Genomic DNA, 17,588 nt, shown 5'->3' with positions numbered 1-17,588 from the left:
AAATAGAGCTCCTTTGTACTGCTTTGGAAATATTTTTTAAATGCCCTTTGCACAACCTGTGTATTCTCAATTCCTCAAAAAGAACACCTTCTGGCCTAAATTTCCAGTTCCCCATTTCCAGGGAAATATTATTTAATTTTCAATGAGGAAAATCCCTGGGAATCTAAGTCCTAAGGAGTGACCTGCTCAAGCTAATCCAAATGGAAATCTCAGAACGCGGTGGGATCTGTATTTAGCCACCTAGTCTTTCCTAAATGGTCAAAGATGGAAATCTTTGGTTAACTTTTTGTTTTTGATTAATTTTTACTCATATTACTTATTATAGTAAAACAGCACACATCCCAAAAAAGACGAAAACGAGGCATAAACCAAAAAACAGACACACTTTCAATTCTGATCCATACACAAACATCACAATGGTTCTAGAAATTAATGTTCGATTCTCTTGTACTGCATTTTTTCCACTTCATGTCATAGCCATTTTCCTAATTTTTATGAAATCTTCACATATAATAGAAAGTGCTTCATAAAATAGATTACAAAGTAGCCACTGGGGAAATCGTGTCATAAAATGATACTAAAATACCATTTTCCAGCCTAGGTTCTAACGTTATAGCAGTTTTCCATTCTGCTCAACAAGCCCACCAGTGTATGCACTTTCATTTACTCTTTATTGTTAACAAGTGCTGCCTCACTCACAATCTCTCCATAGCAAGTGGCCATTTAATGGTAATTTTCTCAGATTCAAGTTGGGAATGCTTTCTGCAAGGAAAAGTGCCAATATTTGTTACCTATGTGGCAATGCGTCATAAAAGCCAAGTTTGATTTTTTAATATGGAATTGCTAAGTAAAATATATGATTCATTGTTCTTTCTTCTCTAGAATGAATTTCAAGATATACAACAGAAGGCTGACTGAAAGCTGAGAAAAAGAGAGAGAGAGAGAGAGAAAGAAAAGAAAGAAAAGACAGAAAGAGGAAGGAAGGAAAGAAAGGAAGGAAGGAAAGAAGGAAGGAAAGGAAAGAGAAAGAGAGAGGATGAAATACAAGAAAAAGGAAAAGGAAAGAAAAAAGAAATATACTCTGGCTGAAAGATTTCCAAACTAGTTACATTCATACGATTTCTCCTCAGTATGAGTTGCCTGATGCCTAATAAGTTTAGAACTATTAATGAAAGCTTTCCCACACTGATTACACGTAAAGGGCTTTTCTCCGGTATGAGTTCTTTGATGTACAATGAGTCGAGCACTCAAGCTGAATGTTTTTCCACACTGATTACATTCATAGGGTTTCTCCCCAGTATGAGTTCTTTGATGTTGAGTAAGGCATGAACTCTGCCTGAAGGACTTCCCACACTGATTGCACTCATAGGGCTTTTCTCCAGTATGAGTTCTCTGATGTACAACAAGAACGTAACTCTGGCTAAACGACTTTCCGCACTGATTACATTCGTAGGGTTTTTCTCCTGTATGAGTTCTCTGATGCATGACAAGGTGAGAACTGCGGTTGAAGGATTTTCCACACTCACTACATTCATAGGGTTTCTCTCCAGTATGAGTTCTTTGATGTGCAACAAGCTGTGAGCTCCAGCTGAAGGACTTCCCACACTGATTACATTCAAAGGGTTTTTCTCCTGTGTGAGTTCTCTGATGGGCAACAAGCTTGTAACTCTGACTAAAGGACTTTCCACACTGATTGCATTCATAGGGTTTCTCGCCAGTATGAATTCTTTGATGTGCAATAAGTTTGTAGCTCTGGATAAATGATTTCCCACACTGGCTGCATTCGTAGGGCTTCTCTCCGGTGTGAGTTCTTTGATGGGCAATAAGTTTGTAGCTCTGCCTGAAAGACTTCCCGCATTGACTGCATTCATAAGGCTTCTCTCCCGTATGAGTTCTCTGATGCACGACAAGGACATAGCTCTGGCTAAAAGATTTCCCACACTGGTTACATCTGTAAGGTTTCTCTCCAGTATGAGTTCTCTGGTGAGAAACAAGGTGAGAGCTCCGGCTAAAGGACTTCCCACACTCTTTACATTCATAAGGTTTCTCCCCTGTATGAGTTCTCTGATGTGCAACAAGATGAGAGCTCCAGCTGAAGGATTTCCCACATTGATTACATTCAAAGGGTTTCTCTTCCGAATGAGTCCTCATGTTTGGAGCAATGGATGTACTCTGGGAGGTTTTATTACAGTTATATTGACTCTCATCAACAGGGATTCTCTGTTGTTCATTACAGGATATACTGTGGTTCAAAACTTGCCCACACTCCTTAAAGTCAAAGGATCGTCCTTTGGCATGTATTTTCTCGTGTATATTTAAGGGTACATCATGGCTAAAAGACTGAATACTGTCACTAAATCCATAGGATTTATCCTCTGTTTGAGTTTTTGTAAACTGAATAAGGTGAAGGTTCTGGGGGGGGTTTCCACATTCTTTATTCTCACAGAGTTTCTCACTGTCATTAACCATCTGATGACTGTTAGCAATAGGACTATAATGCAATGTTTTTATATGTGCATGCTTATGAAAATGGTTTCTTATGGATATCATCTGGGGTGAAAGGGGACTGAGATTCGGACCACTCTTCTCCTCAAGTTCATCATTTTTACAGACTCTCTTGTAAGTAAATGCCATTTCCTTCAGAAGTCTCTCTTGTTTTTCCTGTTGCTTCTCCGACTGGTCCTTAAGATCCCTAATTTCTTCACACGAAGATAACCAAGGATCGTCTCTCGTCAATCTTTCTAACTTCACTCCATGGAATGGTTCATCATCAAAAATGTTTTGCTTTGAGGTTGATTCTCTTCTTCCAAGTGCAGTTGCCAAGTCTGGAAGAGCAAAGTAAAACATCCTAAAAAATGTCAGAGTTGGAATATTGGGGAAAAGCTGACAAGAAAGTATGTAAAATTTATGTGGGTTTGTTTTCAGCTATGGACCAAGAACCCGGCTTAAGAAAAGAGAAGCATGGGGTGAAGCAGCAAGCACAGAGAACTACCACAGCCCAACAGTATAATAGGATATTAAAATAAAACTATCGGGGCGCCTGGGTGGCTCAGTCGGTTAAGGGTCCGACTTCAGCTCAGGTCATGATCGCGCAGCTCATGAGGTCGAGCCCCATGTCAGGCTCTGTACGGACAGTTCGGAGCCTGGAGCCTGCTTCGTATTCTGTCTCCTTCTCTCTCTGCCTCTCCCTCCCCTGTACTCTCTCTCTCAAAAATAAACATTAAAAAACAATTATTTAATTCCAGTGTTGCTGAATAAAAAAGATTTTAAACACCAAATATCTCCCTCTTCCAAAGTGAGATCACCCATATAGAACCTACAGAGTAACAAACAATTGTGTAAATCTTATCAAAAAAGCAGAGGCTCCTTTCTACCCTCTTTAGTGCTAGATACATGCTCTCTGAAATAGAAAATAGTATCTACACTGCTGGAGGCATGAACCTTGCTAGGACAGTCTGTGTCAGGAGGACATGGATCAACTACTTTGTGAACAGGAAGAAGAACAAGAGCACTGTGATCCCAGGTTCCCTAAATCCTTTAGGGGCAATTATTATGGTCTGACGGATTCCTGTGGATCCAAGTGAGAGAGAATGGAGATCAGCTCAGAAGCAGAAGGCCGTGTGGTTACAAGGTCAAGCAACAGAGAGAACCCCTGGAGAAAGTGGCAAAGTACACAGTCCAACGGGAGCGGGAAATGGAGAAACATGCGGCACCCCTGATGGGAACGTTTGAAACAAATCTTCAATACTTGTAATGGCGCCCAAGTGTCTGTTTCTCACCTGGATATGTATGTTAGGAAACGTTTACACTCATCTCCTTGCTCCCATGAGGAGACTGAGTCTGGCATGGAACGTGGATGGGGAACAATAGAGGATTTGGGTGTTTGGGGCTGGGGACAAAAGAAAATCACTGCAGAATCTGGTCCCATCTTTGGCCTTTATGAACCATGAAGACTGAACAAGCTCAAACCCGAGAAGCTGTACCTTTGCTACCCTACATATTAAAGTTGAATCTTCGCTGGGGCATAAAAAGCACAAAGCACAGTCTGTGTGTGGTCAAAATCATTCTGGCCTCTGAACTCCCTAGTTCTTAATCAATGGGAATCACTTCAATACACAAATGTCATTAAAGGGCACCGTATTCTTACCCCAAGAGACCAGGTCCCTGTGGTTCTCTAGGATCACATCTCTGTCCAGGGTCCTCTGAACAGGGTTCAAAGTGCTTTCATCCTTCTGAGTGAAGTCCATAGTCACGATTGTGAAGTTCCCTCCTTCCTAAAACAGCACACACATTCCTGCTCAGGTGCGCATCATTTCCTTCCAATGTTCATAAAGCAGGGAAAGTTTGACAAATGGAAGAAGGGAAGCTTGATGGCTTGGAGATTGTCCTGAGGCTGCCAGTGTCCAGAGGACTCTAGTCAAGGTGTGCAGGTGCCTTTTAGGTAAAACCCCTTTGGGTTTTGGATGCTGTATTTGTTGATACAACCCCAAAGAGGAACGCCAGATAAAAACAGATATAAATGGTTTTCTCTTTGGTTCACCTTGAACAAAATGCTTATTCTGATTTTTGCACTGGTGAATACAGAATTCCCATGTGGGAATTCTCTCCAAATGCCCAAGATGCTACCAAAACAGGGTCAGCATACTTTTTCTGTCAAAGGTGAAAGAGTAAACATTTTAGGCTTTGTAACCCATACAGTCTCTATCACAACTACTCAGTCCTCCTGCAGCAAGAAATCAGGCACAGAAAAGACATAAACAAATGGGTGTGACTATATTACAATAAAGTTTTATTTACAAAAGCAGGCGGTGGGCCAGATTTGGAAAAGAGAAAGTTTTTCTCATCTATTAAGAGCATAGATCTTAGTTTTAAAAATATGCATCTAATCTGACCATCTGCCTTCTAAGGTGAGTTTATTCCATTTCTTTTTTTAAAAAAGTTTATTTATTTTGAGGGAGAAGGGGCAGAGAGAGAAGGATAGAGAGAATCTCAAGCAGGCTCTGCACTGTCAGCACAGAGCCTGACATGGGGCTCGATTCCATGACCCTGGGATCATGACCTGGGCCAAAATCAAGAGGTGGACCCTTATCCCTGAGCCACCCACGTGCCCCATCCCATTTCTATTTCTTTCTTTTCTTTTCTTTTTTAAAAATTTTTAATGTTTATTTATTTTTGAGAGACAGAGAGAGTGAGCATGAGCGGGGAGGGGTAGAGAGAGAGGGAGACACAGAATCTTAAGCAGGCTCCAGGCTCTGAGCTGTCAGCACAGAGCCTGAGGTGGGGCTCAAACTCACGGACCATATGATCATGACCTGAGCCGAAGTTGGACGCCTAACCAACTGAGCCACCCAGGCACCCCCCATTTCTATTTCTTAGGCTTAATCATACCCAACCCGTTGGGCTGTTACGTAAATTAACTGAGATGATATATGAAAAGCTATTAGCAGTTTACTGAACAAAAAGACAAAGGCTGGAAAGTTAAGGCTATAAACTCTAAAACACTTAAGTGAGAGCCAATGTGACCTCTCTCTCAAAAATAAATATAGAAAAAATTTTTAAACAATAAAAATAAATAAATAAAGCCCCTCCACCTCAAACTTGTAGCGTTCCCTCTCTGCAATCTTTTACATGATAACTAACCAAGTGTTCATAAAAGATGCTTACTTGCATCTCCATTTCCTCCCTTTCTGCTCACCTCCCAGGTCACTTGAACTTGGGCCCTGCCCCCAAGCAGTCATGCACATGTCTACGTTTTTCAGTGTAAAGAGGCCAACTCACCAGGGCTGGAGTGGCCAGTGACCCCGCATCTTCTTTCTCGACCTTGACGATAATCTCTTGAAGAAGGAGAGAGTCCTGAGAAGGAAACAGATGTGAAAAAAGGAAAATAACCAGGAAGCTAAGGCTTGGCTCAAAACTCCCACTGTGGGGAGGCTAGAATTTGACAAATGCCTATCTTCACATGATCTCCCTACAAAATGTCTTCACCCTCCCATTGGTAAGCTCAAGCTAGCCATGTGGAGAGGACAGGGTGAGGAGGAGCTCCTTGCTCCTTGCTGGAGGAGCAGTGAGACAGCAGACATGGGCATGAGATCGTTGTGGATCTTCCAGGCTGCCCCAGCTACCAGCTGAACAGAGCTGAGTGATTCCAGACACTGTGTGGGAGAGAAGAACTTTCAACCAGGTTGTCAGAATTCCTGAGTCATGGAATTGTGAGCAAATAAAATGGACTACGGCACGACCAAAGAATCATAAAGATCCCAAAATTAACTTCATAAAATGTTTGCCAAAAAGTGCCACCAACGAAGGCACCATCAGTAAGAATCTATACTACTAAGACTTGTTCTAGGTGCATCCTGGCGGCTCAGTCAGTTAAGCGTCTGACTCTTGATTTCAGCTCAGGCCTTGATCTCAGGGTAGTGAGTTCAAGCCCCATGTTGGGCTCTGCACTGGGCGTGAAGCCTACTTAAAACAAATTTGGGGGGTGGGGAGGGCGCATGGGTGGCTCAGTCAGTTAAGCATCTGACTTCGGCTCAGGTCATGATCTTGCGTTCTGTGAGTTCAAGTCCCATGTCGGGCTCTGTGCTGACAGCTCAGAGCCTGGAGCCTGCTTCGGATTCTGTGTCTCCCTCTCTCTCTCTGCCCCAACCCCGCTCATGCTCTGGCTCTCTCTTTCAAACATAAATAAACATTAAAAAATTTTTTAATTTATTTTATTAAGACCTGTTCTAGATCAGTAAGAAAAAAGTACCTTTACCAATACACGGGACAAAGGAAAATGCACATGCAACTCAACTATGAAGAAATAAAATGGCCAGTATATACAAAAAGATGTTCACCTTTTTAAATCAGAGAATATCAAGTCTATTTCTGTAACTACAGATCTCTATATCTTTTTTTTTACATTTATTTATTTTTGAGAGACAGAGTGAGATAGAGTGCAAGTAAGGGAGGGGCAGAGAGAGGAGGAGACGCAGAAACGGAAGCAGGCTCCAGGCTCTGAGCTGTCAGCACAGAGCTAGATATGGGGCTCAAACCCACGAACCGTGAGACCATGGCCCGAGCCGAGGTTGGACACCCAACCAACTGAGCCACCCAGGCACCCCCCGATCTCTATTATCTTAGAGAATATAAATTTACACTGATGCCCCTAATTACAATTCAGCAACACATGTTATTCTAGCGTTCCTGCGTTCCATTTTTGTACCTTATCAGGCTCCCATTAGCCTCTTTATATTGACTTGTTTGCTCAGACCGCTGTATGTAACCAGAATCCTGACCACACAGAGTGTTTCTTCTGCCTGTGGCTAAGGACTCCCACCTCGGGGGCCCCCTAGTCAAGAGTGTCATATACCATCAAATTGGAGTTTAAGTTGCTGGAACATTCCTGCAGCGCCATACCCATATCCCCATGCTCTCTCTCCCTCTCTCCCCTCCTCTCCTTCCCTCCTCCAAGTGCTGGAGCCACCTCCATGTAAAGGAGGCCCAATGAAAACACTCAGCAGCTAAGCCACTTGCATTACTGCCCGGTGCAATCTCCAGGATGGTCAGACCACCTTACAGTGGCTGCATGGGCATCACTAAAGAGCCCCAGAGGCCAAAGAACAAAACTAAACAAGCCACACTCACAAGGCCTAAATGACAACCTCAAAGCGACAGATGGCCCAGGAGAGGCACAAGCTTTGACTTGTGTAGCATGGAAGCTCGGCTGCAGAGAGAGATCGCACTCCTAATGTGCGGCAATGCCGAACCTGTCTTTCCTCTCCACCAGAGCGGCTGATGTTAAATTCGAACAATGTAAGGGCCAGAAGTTAATGCAGCCTTAAAATAAATGTGCGAGGAGATGAGAAGCTTCTCAAAAAAAGGGAAACTTACAGACACGAGAGTGTATTTTAAGTTATTGCATGCTCTTTCTGTGTTTTTCATTGTGTTTTGCTTTGAAACAGCTAAGATGAATTAAGAAATGATGCCAGTGGGGCGCTTGGGGGGCTCAGTCGGTTGAGCACTGGACTCATGGTTTCAGCTCAGGTCATGATCCCATGGGCGTGGGCTGGAGCTCAGTGTTGAGCTTCACACTAAGCATGGAGCCTGCTTAAGATTCTCTCTCTCTCTTTCCTTCCTTCTTTCTTTCTTTCCTTCTTTCTTCCTTCCTTCCTTCTTTCTTTTTTTCTTTCAACATTTTTTTAATGTTTATTTATTTTTGAGAGCGAGAGAGAGCATGAGCAGCAGAGAGAGAGGGAGACCCAGAATCCGAAGCAGGTTCCAGGCTCTGAGCTGTCAGCACAGAGCCCACCACGGGGCACTTCTCTTTCATCTGGACCGTTTCCAACATCTTTTGGGTTAAAGTTTTCAGAAGGAAAACAAAACGGAGATCAGTCTGTTCCCAGTCAACTCTGCATCAGTGTCCCTCCTTGGCCCTCCCCCACCAAGGAGCCGAAGCCACCACTCTCTCCCTGCTTTGATGCCTTCGCAACACCACATCCGCACACCTTTGGGTTTTTATCCGCATCCACTAGAGCAGGCTCCCTAAGAGCTAGGCTCTTGTCTCCCACTTGCCATGGCCTCACTGTGCTGAAATCAGTACCGACACATGGTGGGCACTTCCTAAACACATGCTGACAGTAAAAAACCAGTGAGAGAAAGGCCATGGGATGTGGTCCTGGAAGGCATCAAATCACTCCAAAGGGCTCCAAGCTGCTCCTCTGGTTAGAAGAAACCTCTAGAAGGGCACTTGTTTCTCAAAAGCCAAAGCACCAGCCTCCAGAAGCTACTCGCAACTTATTCAAACTAAATGCTCAAAAACCAGGGTGGCTGGGTGGCTCAGTCCATTGAGCTTCCGACTTTGGCTCAGGACATGATCTCAAGGTTCAAGGGTTCAAGCCCCACATCAGGCTCTGTGTTGACAGCTCAGCTTCTGTGTCTCCCTCTCTTTCTGCCCCTCCTCCACTCACACTCTGTCTCTCTCTCTCTCAAAAATAAACGTTAAATTTTTTTTTAATTTCCTAAAGGATATTCAGAGTTGAGAGGTGTGCCACCTGGTGTCCAAGATGGTCCTGATGGCCCTGACCTTCGGAATTCACACCCTATGTGGTCCTTGCACACGGTACCAGGGAGGGTCTGTGGGACCAAGAGGTTACAGACATGATGGCGTGTCACTTCTGAGATGAGACGCTAAGAGGCACGGTGGCTTCCATTTTGGTTGTGTGAAATCAAGCACCCTCTCTCCGCCCGCTCTTTCTCAGATCCTCTGCTCCTGGAGAGAGGTCTGTGTAGGGGGAAGCTGAGGCCTCTCGTCAACAGCCTCGTGGGTGGGCGAGCTGGCAAGGGGCGTCTCCCTACCCAGTCACGCCTTCCAAAGAGATCTGCCTGGGCCCACAATTTCCTGTCACCTTATTAGAGACCCTGAGCACCAGAAACTTCTGGAGGAACTCCTCCCAGATTCCTGACCCCAGAGACTACGTGCGGTAATAAATGCCGGTGGCTCTAAGCTGCTAAGTTTTGGGGTATGACAGCACAGGTGACGAATACGCTTCTCCCAGACAGCCTCGGAATATACAAGGTGCGTACTTCTGTCTATGAGAAGTAGGTCAGCTTTCTCCAGAGCACCTCACACGGGGCCTTGCATTGGTTGGGCGATCAAATAAATATGTGACGAAAGTAAAAATGATACTGAACGGATCGCGAGTTCAGTCATATAATATAGAAGAAAAGAGTGAAAGGACCATTAAGATGCTCAGAAAACACCCGAAGTCACTAGGTTCAAGTAGGAAACGAAGCATCACAATCAAAGCACGCTTTACCTGTAGTTTGGATAAAGCGCAGATGGACGTTTATTAATTTAAATGCATAACTCCCTCTAAAACTCTTGGTCACGTGTACAGCTGACCCTTGAGCAACACCAGTTTGAACTGCACAGGTCCATTAGTATGTGTTTTTTTTTTTTTTTAAATAAATACAGCACACTACCGTAAATGTACCTTTGCTTCCTTACAATTTTCTTGATAACATTTTTTTTAGGCTAATCTATTTTATTATAAGAATACAGTGCACATAATACATATACAAAATATGCATTAACTGTTGATGGTGTCAGGCTTTTGATCAACAGCAGGTCATTAATATATTCTTTTTAAGTTTTCTTTATTTTGAGAGAGAGAGAGAGAGAGAGAGAATCCCTAGCAGGGTCCGCACTATCAGTGTAGAGCCCAACACAGGGCTCGATCTCTCGAACTGTGAGATCATGACCTGAGCCGAAATCAAGAGACGCTTAACTGACTGAGCCCCCCAGGCACCCCAGTAGTCGATTTTGGGGAAGGTCTGTGGCATGAGGTGGAGACCTGAGCACAAGATGTGCATATTGGTATCAGCACGTCACTGCTACCGGGCCCTCACAGTGGACAGAAATAGGAATGTGTTGGGGCACCTTGGTGGCTCAGTGGGTTAAGCGTTCGACTTTGGCTCAGGTCATAATCTCACGGTTCGTGGGTTCAAGCCCCGTGTCGGGCTCTGTGCTGACAGCTTGGAGCCCGGAGCCTGCTTCACGTTCTGTGCCTCCCTCTCTCTCTGCCCCTCCCCCATTTGCGTCCGCGTGCTCTCTCTCTCTCTCTCAAAAATAAATCAAAAATTAAAAAAAAAAATTAAATAGCGAGGAAATGCAGGAAGCCTCCAAAAATGTAGAGTGTATAAAGGTCAGGGGAGACCAAAAGCCCCCAAAACACTGCAAAGAGAACCAGGAAAGACTCTTAAGCCTAGAGGGTCAGGCTGTGGGGCCTGGGCAAGAGCAAGCTCTGGGTCTCCTAGAGAGAAGGAAGTTTCACTCACCTGTGCACCGGTCCTCGGGGGCCCTGGGGGCTTCTCATCCCGCTTTTCCATGCTCTCCTCCTCCGGGCACAGGCAGGGGCCTGCAGGCCTGCGCTGCAATGGTGTAAGAGCCCTGAGCAGAGCCTCCTTGCTTAGACACCCCCCGACCCGGATTAGTCTCCGCTCCAGGACGCATTCCTGTGACAAGGGCGCCCCTAGAGGCTTCTGCCTGAAAAGCTGCGCAGCCTCTCCAGGCCTAGATTGCAGCTCCAGCCGGGTTCCTCCGCTATCACAGGCCCCTGGACCTCCTACCTGGGACACCCGCCGGAACACAGCCCTCTGCCCACCATCAAAATCTGCAGTACGAATCCGTCCCTCCCTGCCTCCCGGGGTTCTGGGATCCTCACACATGCCCAGCACACCCAGGACCACCTAGGCGGCGCTCCCTCCCCCACGACGTGAATCTGCAGCCCTGAACCAGCACCTCTTCCCGGAGCAAGGAGCAGGGCTTCTGGGATTGATGATCCGGAATGGCCCCACCCCTCCCAGGATCCTGTCCTTCCATTAACTAGGCCTGACCCTCCAGCAACCCGTCGTGAACTGCCTCCGCTTTCTGCTCGAATAGCCAGGCACATGCGCAGAGCTTGGCTGCACCCGCGACTTGGTGCCTCCGCAGTTCTGGGCCCACTGGCCGCTACCAGAATAGCGCCTGCCCGATTCCCCAGCCCCAAACCCTCCTGAGCCCTGAACGTGCAGCTCAGACCTGGCCCCTCCAACCAACGTGGCTACCTTCAGGCCTGAATCCGCAACAGAGCCAGCAGGGGCCTGGGAGCGTCCTGACAAACACCAGCGCGTGCCAACCCCTCCCAGGCCCAGAATGTGGACCTCAGCTGTCTTTCCGCCAACTTGATGCTTCTGGGTGTGAGACTAGAACAGCCGCCTGGCAAATCCCACCCCCACACACCATCTCACCAACCCTACCCCATCTCTTCCTCCTACCCTCACCCAGGATTCCCGCTCAAACAGTGCAGCGCGGGCTCACCGGGCAGCTGTATCCTGAACTTGCCCGCACACCACCTCCTCCACTGACACCCAGAAGCCCCAGCTGCCCAGATTCCTGCCCAAATGTCCTCCCAGGGCACCTGCAGCCTAGCGAGATCCTGTCTTCCCACCCAGCTGGGCACCGCCAGCTGTGACTGGGGCGCCATCTCACGAAGACCCCAGCACCCTCTAATACCCACCTCCAGACTCTCGTTTCCCGTCCAAATACCCACGTGTGCGCACGGGGGGACGTGGCGCAGCCCGCATCCTCTGCAGCCCGGAATCTGCAGATGCGTCTTTCACCCACCGGGGCATCCTCAGGCAACACCAGGGCCCTAGGTGCTTCCCCGCTCTGCCCAGGACCAGAAGCTGCAGCGACTGCGCGGGGAGGGAGGGGGAGGCACCCACCCAGGTCCCCTCCTCCTGCTGGCACCCCCGCAGAGACACACGGAATCCACACCCGGGATCTGGGCCCTTCCACCGGCCTGTGGGTACTGTGCAGTCTCTGCTCCCGAGATGAGAAGCGGCATTTCGCACTCTGCCTCTCAAGCACCCACAAGCCTCTGTGAGGACCCCAGGGGGCGCCTGCGCCACGGCCTGCTTGCCACTAGAACGTCACAGCACCCAAGCAGTAGCTTGAGCAAAGAATTCCAGAGTCCGCCCCAGGACTTGGGCGCTAACCAGTCGCGTGTCTCCAGCTCACGACGGAGCAGAGCGGCTTCAATGGGAAACAGGCCCTCTGGCTTCCTCCAGCCCAAACGTGAGTCCCTAGATGCCACAGAGGACAGCCCCTTCCGGGTTCCAAATCTACAGCCCAGACTCTGTCCCTCTATTAACCTGGGCGTTCTCGCGACTGCAGGCGGAGTTGCCCCCCAAGCAAAGGCCCTGGGGATGCCTACTTCCCAACCGCGCGGGCCGCATCCCGCCTCCTTCCCAAACAACTGTCAATTTCACAGCGGCTATTGCAGCTCTGACCCTCCCGGACTTCAATTCTGAACCTCCATCCCAAAGTCTGCACCCAACTTAACGGCCCTAAGGCCCTGCACTACCGCACCCGGGTCCCAGGATCACCACTCCAAATTCCTGCTTCCCACACACGCCCAGCCTGAGCAGACCGCGCTCTGCCTAGAAACTGCCTCCAGGCCCTGGTTCCTCCTGCAACCTAGGAATCTGCAGTCCACCAGCGATTCTCAGAGTTCGCTCGAGGAGCACTGCTTCTCTTGGGGCAAGAATCTGCAACTCAAACCCGGTCTCTCCACTACCCAGGGCGCCCCGACAGGTCCCCAGGTCAACTGCCCAGAATCTCAGCCCCCGCGTCATGCTTCCTACTCAAACGCCTGCTGAAAATACAGAAATAGGGGCAGGGCCCCTCTCCTCCAAATCTGCAGTTGAGTACTCGATCAACCCAGTCTTCAGTCCTCAGATCCTGCACTAAACCAGCCTAGCACTGAAGGAGGGGGAGCGGGGTTCTCAGGATCGACCCACATCCTAGCATATGGCCTGTCTTCAGAATCTGGGCATTCTCAGCCTTGGGACGAGGGCACCATCTGATCAAGCACTCGCGCATTCCCGAACCTGCAGCTGCATCAGTATCTCCACCTACTTCGCGACCCCGCTGAAGCGCCGCAAGCTCAGGCCCCAGGGGGGCGCCCACCCACATTCCCAACCCCACCTTCCCGCCTACACCCTGCGCATGCGCGCACGGGACCTCCAGCGCCGCCCCGCCCCTCACTGACCTGGGTGTCCACGGGCTCGCGGCCCGGGCCGGGCCTGTCCCAGCTTCAGTGCCGGGCACGTCTCTGCAGCGGGACGAAGTCGGGTTAAGCAACCCCCTGCGCCGATTCTGCACACGACAGACTCGGGTTCAGTGAGTTCGGCCCCCTCCCCTACTCGGCATCCGCAGGGCCACTCGGCTGACCTCCGAGCCCAGGTGCGTGGCGACAGCAGGCGCCCGCGCGCGGGACAATGGCTGCGTTTCTGGCCGAACCCGGAAGTGTAGCCGGGACTACAATTCCCAGAAGCCCTGGCGGCACTGGGGCGATTAGGCGGAGTTCCAGCCCCTCCCGGAGGCGAGCGTGGGAATTACCGTTAGACGTGTCAGATTGCGGTACTGGCTGGGGACCGGAACTGTGCGCGTCCGCGTTTCTGCGCGGCGCCGAGATGCGGAGCGGGACCCGCAGGGCCAGGTCACGGCTCCGATACGTGAGCAGTGGCTGACCTGGGCCCGGCTGGACGCCCAGGAGCGGCCGTGGAAACGGAATCCACAAGACAGGGCCGGGACCCCTCCTGGGACGGCCACCTAGTCAGATGCTTGGCGCGCACCGTCTCCTGTTTGGTCCTCAAGCCCAAAGGCGGTGGCTACAAACCCAGTCACACAGTCCAGGGAGCTCCTGTCGAGTCCTTCAAGAATCTGATATGCTGATATGTTTTTGTAGTTCATTATAGTAAAATAGCAAGAATCCGTTTGTTTTTTAAACTGAGGTCTTTCTCTGCCTATGAGACTTTAAGATCTGTACTCTACCCCTCCTCTCCTGTTTTAGCCTTCCTCTCCTGGCCATTTTCTCTCTCAGCTCCAGCCACGCTAGCCTTTCCATCTTCACCAGCGGCGCTAGCAGGCTCCCACCTCAGGACCTTTGCGTGTGCTGTTCATGCTGGCTGACAGCCTCCTCCTTTTAAGGTTCCACTGGATCCTTGCCATCTGGTCTTTAGGCAGATATCCCCTCTTCACGAAGCATTCCTCCACCAACCATTGTAAACCTAAAAACACTTCACTCCCCACAGTACTCCCTGCCTCCCTTCTCATCGTTACTTTTATCTAGGGAATTTTCACTAATATATATATAATCTATATATTATATAAATTACGTAGATTATATAGTACATATTTGGTTGGTTATCTACTTTCACCGCTAGACTGTCAATTCCATAAGGGAAAGGATTTGTACCAACTTTGATTAGTGCTGTAACCCCAGCATCCTAAGGTACCTGCCATATAATAGATGCTCAATAAATATTTGGTTTATTTTGAATAAATAAAGGGTCCTGGCCCTTTGTTAAATGCCTTAACATCTCATTAACTGGCACAGTCACCCTATGAGAAAACAGTGATGTTTATTTCCACCCATCAAGAAGGAAACTGACATTTGGACCCTGCTGCATGAAAATAGGGCATTTGAAAGGTTTTATTTTATTTTTTTGCTGTCAAAGTATTCCTGTAGTTTTCTTCACATAACTTTAAAAAAATTTTAATGTTTTATTTATTTCTGAGAGAGAGAGAGAGATAGACAGTGAGCAGGAGAAGGTCAGAGAGAGAAGGAGACACAGAATCTGAAACAGGCTCCAGACTCTGAGCTGGCTCTCAGCACAGAGCCCGACGTGGGGCTCAAGTCAGATTATGACATGAGCCGAAGTCAGATGTTCAACCGACTGAGCCACCCAGGCACTCCCACATAACTTTTAACCTTTAACAACAAATTATTGCTATTTGAAATGTAATCTCTACCCCCCCACCTTAAATTTCTTATAATTGGTTATTGTGATGGATTTTTTTTTAATACTTATGTTGGGGGCACCTGGCTGGCTCCGTTGGAAGAGCATGTGACTCTTGATCTCGGGGTTGTAGGTTTGAGCCCCACATTGGGACAAATTACTTAAATAAACTTTGGGGCACCTGAGTGGCTCTGTTAAGGGCCTGACTCTTGATTTCAACTCAGGTCATGATCTCACGGTTCATGAGATTGAGCCCCATGTGGGCTCACGTGGAGCCCGCTTGGGATTCTCTCTCTTTTCCTCACTCATGTGCTCTCTCTCTCTCAAAATAAACAAACATTAAAAATTTAAAAAAATTTTAAAAACTATACATACTTATATTGGATTTGGATCTGGTTATCCAACTGAAATGTTAGGAATTCTTACAGTATTTCATTTGGCCCTCTTGGCTTTTCTGGTGAGACAATCAGCTACAGACAATTATTTCATCTCTTCCTTACCAGTATTTTTTAACCAGATATTTCCTTGCATGTCGGATTGTGTTGGCTACCATTTTCACAACAATATCAGTAGAAGTGACATTCTTGTTTGTGTTCTTTGTAACAGGAATGCCTCTAATATTTGAGGGTTAGATATGTTGGGGGTTTTTTAATGGAAGTGGGTAGCTTATTGATTTAACTTTTTAAAAATGTTTATTTATTTGAGAGAGAGAGCTCCAGCAGGGAAGGAGCAGAGGGGGTGGTGGGTCAGAGGATCTGAAGTGGGCTCTGTGCTGACAGCAGAAAGCCTGATGTGGGGCTTGAACTCACAAACTGAGAGCATGACCCCAGCCAAAGTCTGACACTTAATCGACTGAGCCACCCAGGCGTCCCACTTTAACTTTTTATTGCACAAATTTCAGACACAAAAATAGAGAGACTAACTAAATGGCACACACACCCCCATTGACCAATCATGCTGGTTAATTTTCCACTAAATCTCTTCTCACATATGGCCCCACCTCTACTTTCCACTCTCCTCTGCCCATGGTGGTTTTGAAACAAATCTTACATGTTTCATCTATGTTTCAGTATGTGTCCAAAAGACCAGGACTGGTATTAAAAACAAAACTTCAGTACAAAATAGATATGAGTCATAGCCATTGGGTACAGAGAATGCAAAGTTAGTATTATTAGCAGATATTACAAACCACAAGACCCAAGAGAATTAACTAAAAGGAGTTAACATCAAGCAGAGGCTAGAAAGGCATCGAATGTGAAATAGTAGTAAACACTTATGTTCCATTCTGTGCCAGGCACTGCCATAAGGTGCTTATATATGTTTCTCACTTAGTCCTCATGGCTATTCATACCATGTTTGACTGTTACTTCCATTTCACAGAAGATGAAATTGAGGCCCAGGAATGTTAAGTAATTCACCCTGGATTGTATTGTCAGGGCAGAGCTGATATTGAATCCAAGAAGTCTAACGCTAGAGTTCATGTTCTTTTACATTATATTACCCTTTACCTACATATCAACATCTTCCCTCTACATAAGAAATACTAAGTTTGCAAACAAGACAGAAAAGTTTATTCATCATAGAAGCAAAAAATAGGAAGCATAAGAAAAATCTTTAAAACCCTAATGACAGAGATGAAAGACATAGAACTGCCATGCTCCTGGCTGTGCTGTAAAGATGTCAAATCTTGCTTGTAGGGGCGTCTGGGTGGCTCAGTTGGTTAAGCGTCTGACTTCGGCTCAGGTCATGATCCCACAGTTCACGAGTTCAAGCCCCCTGTCAGGCTCTGTGCTGACAGCTCAGAGCCTGGAGCCTGCTTCGAATTCTGTGTCTCCCTCCCTCTCCTCTCTCTCTCTCTCTCAAAAATAAACATTAACAAATTTTTTTTAAAAAGATGTCAAATTTTGCAGAATGATGTACAGATTCAGTACAAATATGACAAAATCATGATGGGATGCTTTGACATTTAGCTCATCTTCCTTTTTTTCTGTATTTTTTTCCAGTATTTTTTTTTTACCTTGAGATTCAGACATTAAAGCATTAGCAGTATATAATTTAAAACTGGCTTTGTCTTTTGTTTGGTCTTTTTTTCTTCTTCTTTCAAAATGAAGAAGATGGCAAGTATTACTTCCAGGAGCACCTGAATCCTGACCTAACCCGAATGTTATGGAGACTTCAGAACAGCTACTACTGGGGAACAGGAACTTGTTCTAGAAAGATACCCTTCAAACGCAGAGGTTTCTCTATCAACTGCTTAGGGA

General features: G+C 47.1%; 1 protein-coding gene across 4 annotated transcripts; it reads right to left on the bottom strand.

The window, feature by feature from the left end:
* Positions 1-1,007: 1,007 nt before the first annotated feature.
* ZNF180 (zinc finger protein 180) lies at positions 1,008-13,779 on the bottom strand. Of its 4 annotated transcripts, XM_039246263.1 has the most exons (6): positions 13,575-13,779; positions 10,819-10,911; positions 5,779-5,853; positions 4,148-4,274; positions 3,780-3,889; positions 2,781-2,825 (listed from the first exon to the last, which is right to left on the bottom strand). In XM_039246263.1, exons 2-5 carry the CDS (start codon positions 10,867-10,869, stop codon positions 3,810-3,812), a joined length of 333 nt encoding a protein of 110 aa, XP_039102194.1. In that variant the 5' UTR covers positions 10,870-10,911; positions 13,575-13,779; the 3' UTR covers positions 2,781-2,825; positions 3,780-3,809. The 4 variants fall into 4 exon arrangements, with proteins under 4 accessions (XP_039102167.1, XP_039102176.1, XP_039102185.1 ...); XM_039246236.1 differs by lacking the exon at positions 3,780-3,889 and having other exon boundaries at positions 1,008-2,825; XM_039246245.1 differs by lacking the exon at positions 3,780-3,889 and having other exon boundaries at positions 1,008-2,825; positions 10,819-10,906; positions 13,575-13,698.
* Positions 13,780-17,588: the final 3,809 nt, after the last annotated feature.

Source organism: Hyaena hyaena, unplaced genomic scaffold, assembly GCF_003009895.1.
Source record: "Hyaena hyaena isolate Hyena2069 unplaced genomic scaffold, ASM300989v1 scaffold_9, whole genome shotgun sequence".
Taxonomy (NCBI): Eukaryota; Metazoa; Chordata; class Mammalia; order Carnivora; family Hyaenidae; genus Hyaena; species Hyaena hyaena.
This window is presented reverse-complemented; position numbering and strand designations above follow the sequence as displayed.

What these genes read in the sequence shown, in the direction of transcription:
- ZNF180 (XM_039246236.1), bottom strand. Translation starts at nt 10,869, where the DNA reads ATGGAAAAGCGGGATGAGAAGCCCCCAGGGCCCCCGAGGACCGGTGCA. An exon ending in CCCCGAGGACCGGTGCACAG is followed by an intron (nt 5,854 to 10,818) that starts GTGAGTGAAACT and finishes TTTCCTTCTCAG; the next exon opens with GACTCTCTCCTTCTTCAAGA. An exon ending in CACTGGCCACTCCAGCCCTG is followed by an intron (nt 4,275 to 5,778) that starts GTGAGTTGGCCT and finishes GTGCTGTTTTAG; the next exon opens with GAAGGAGGGAACTTCACAAT.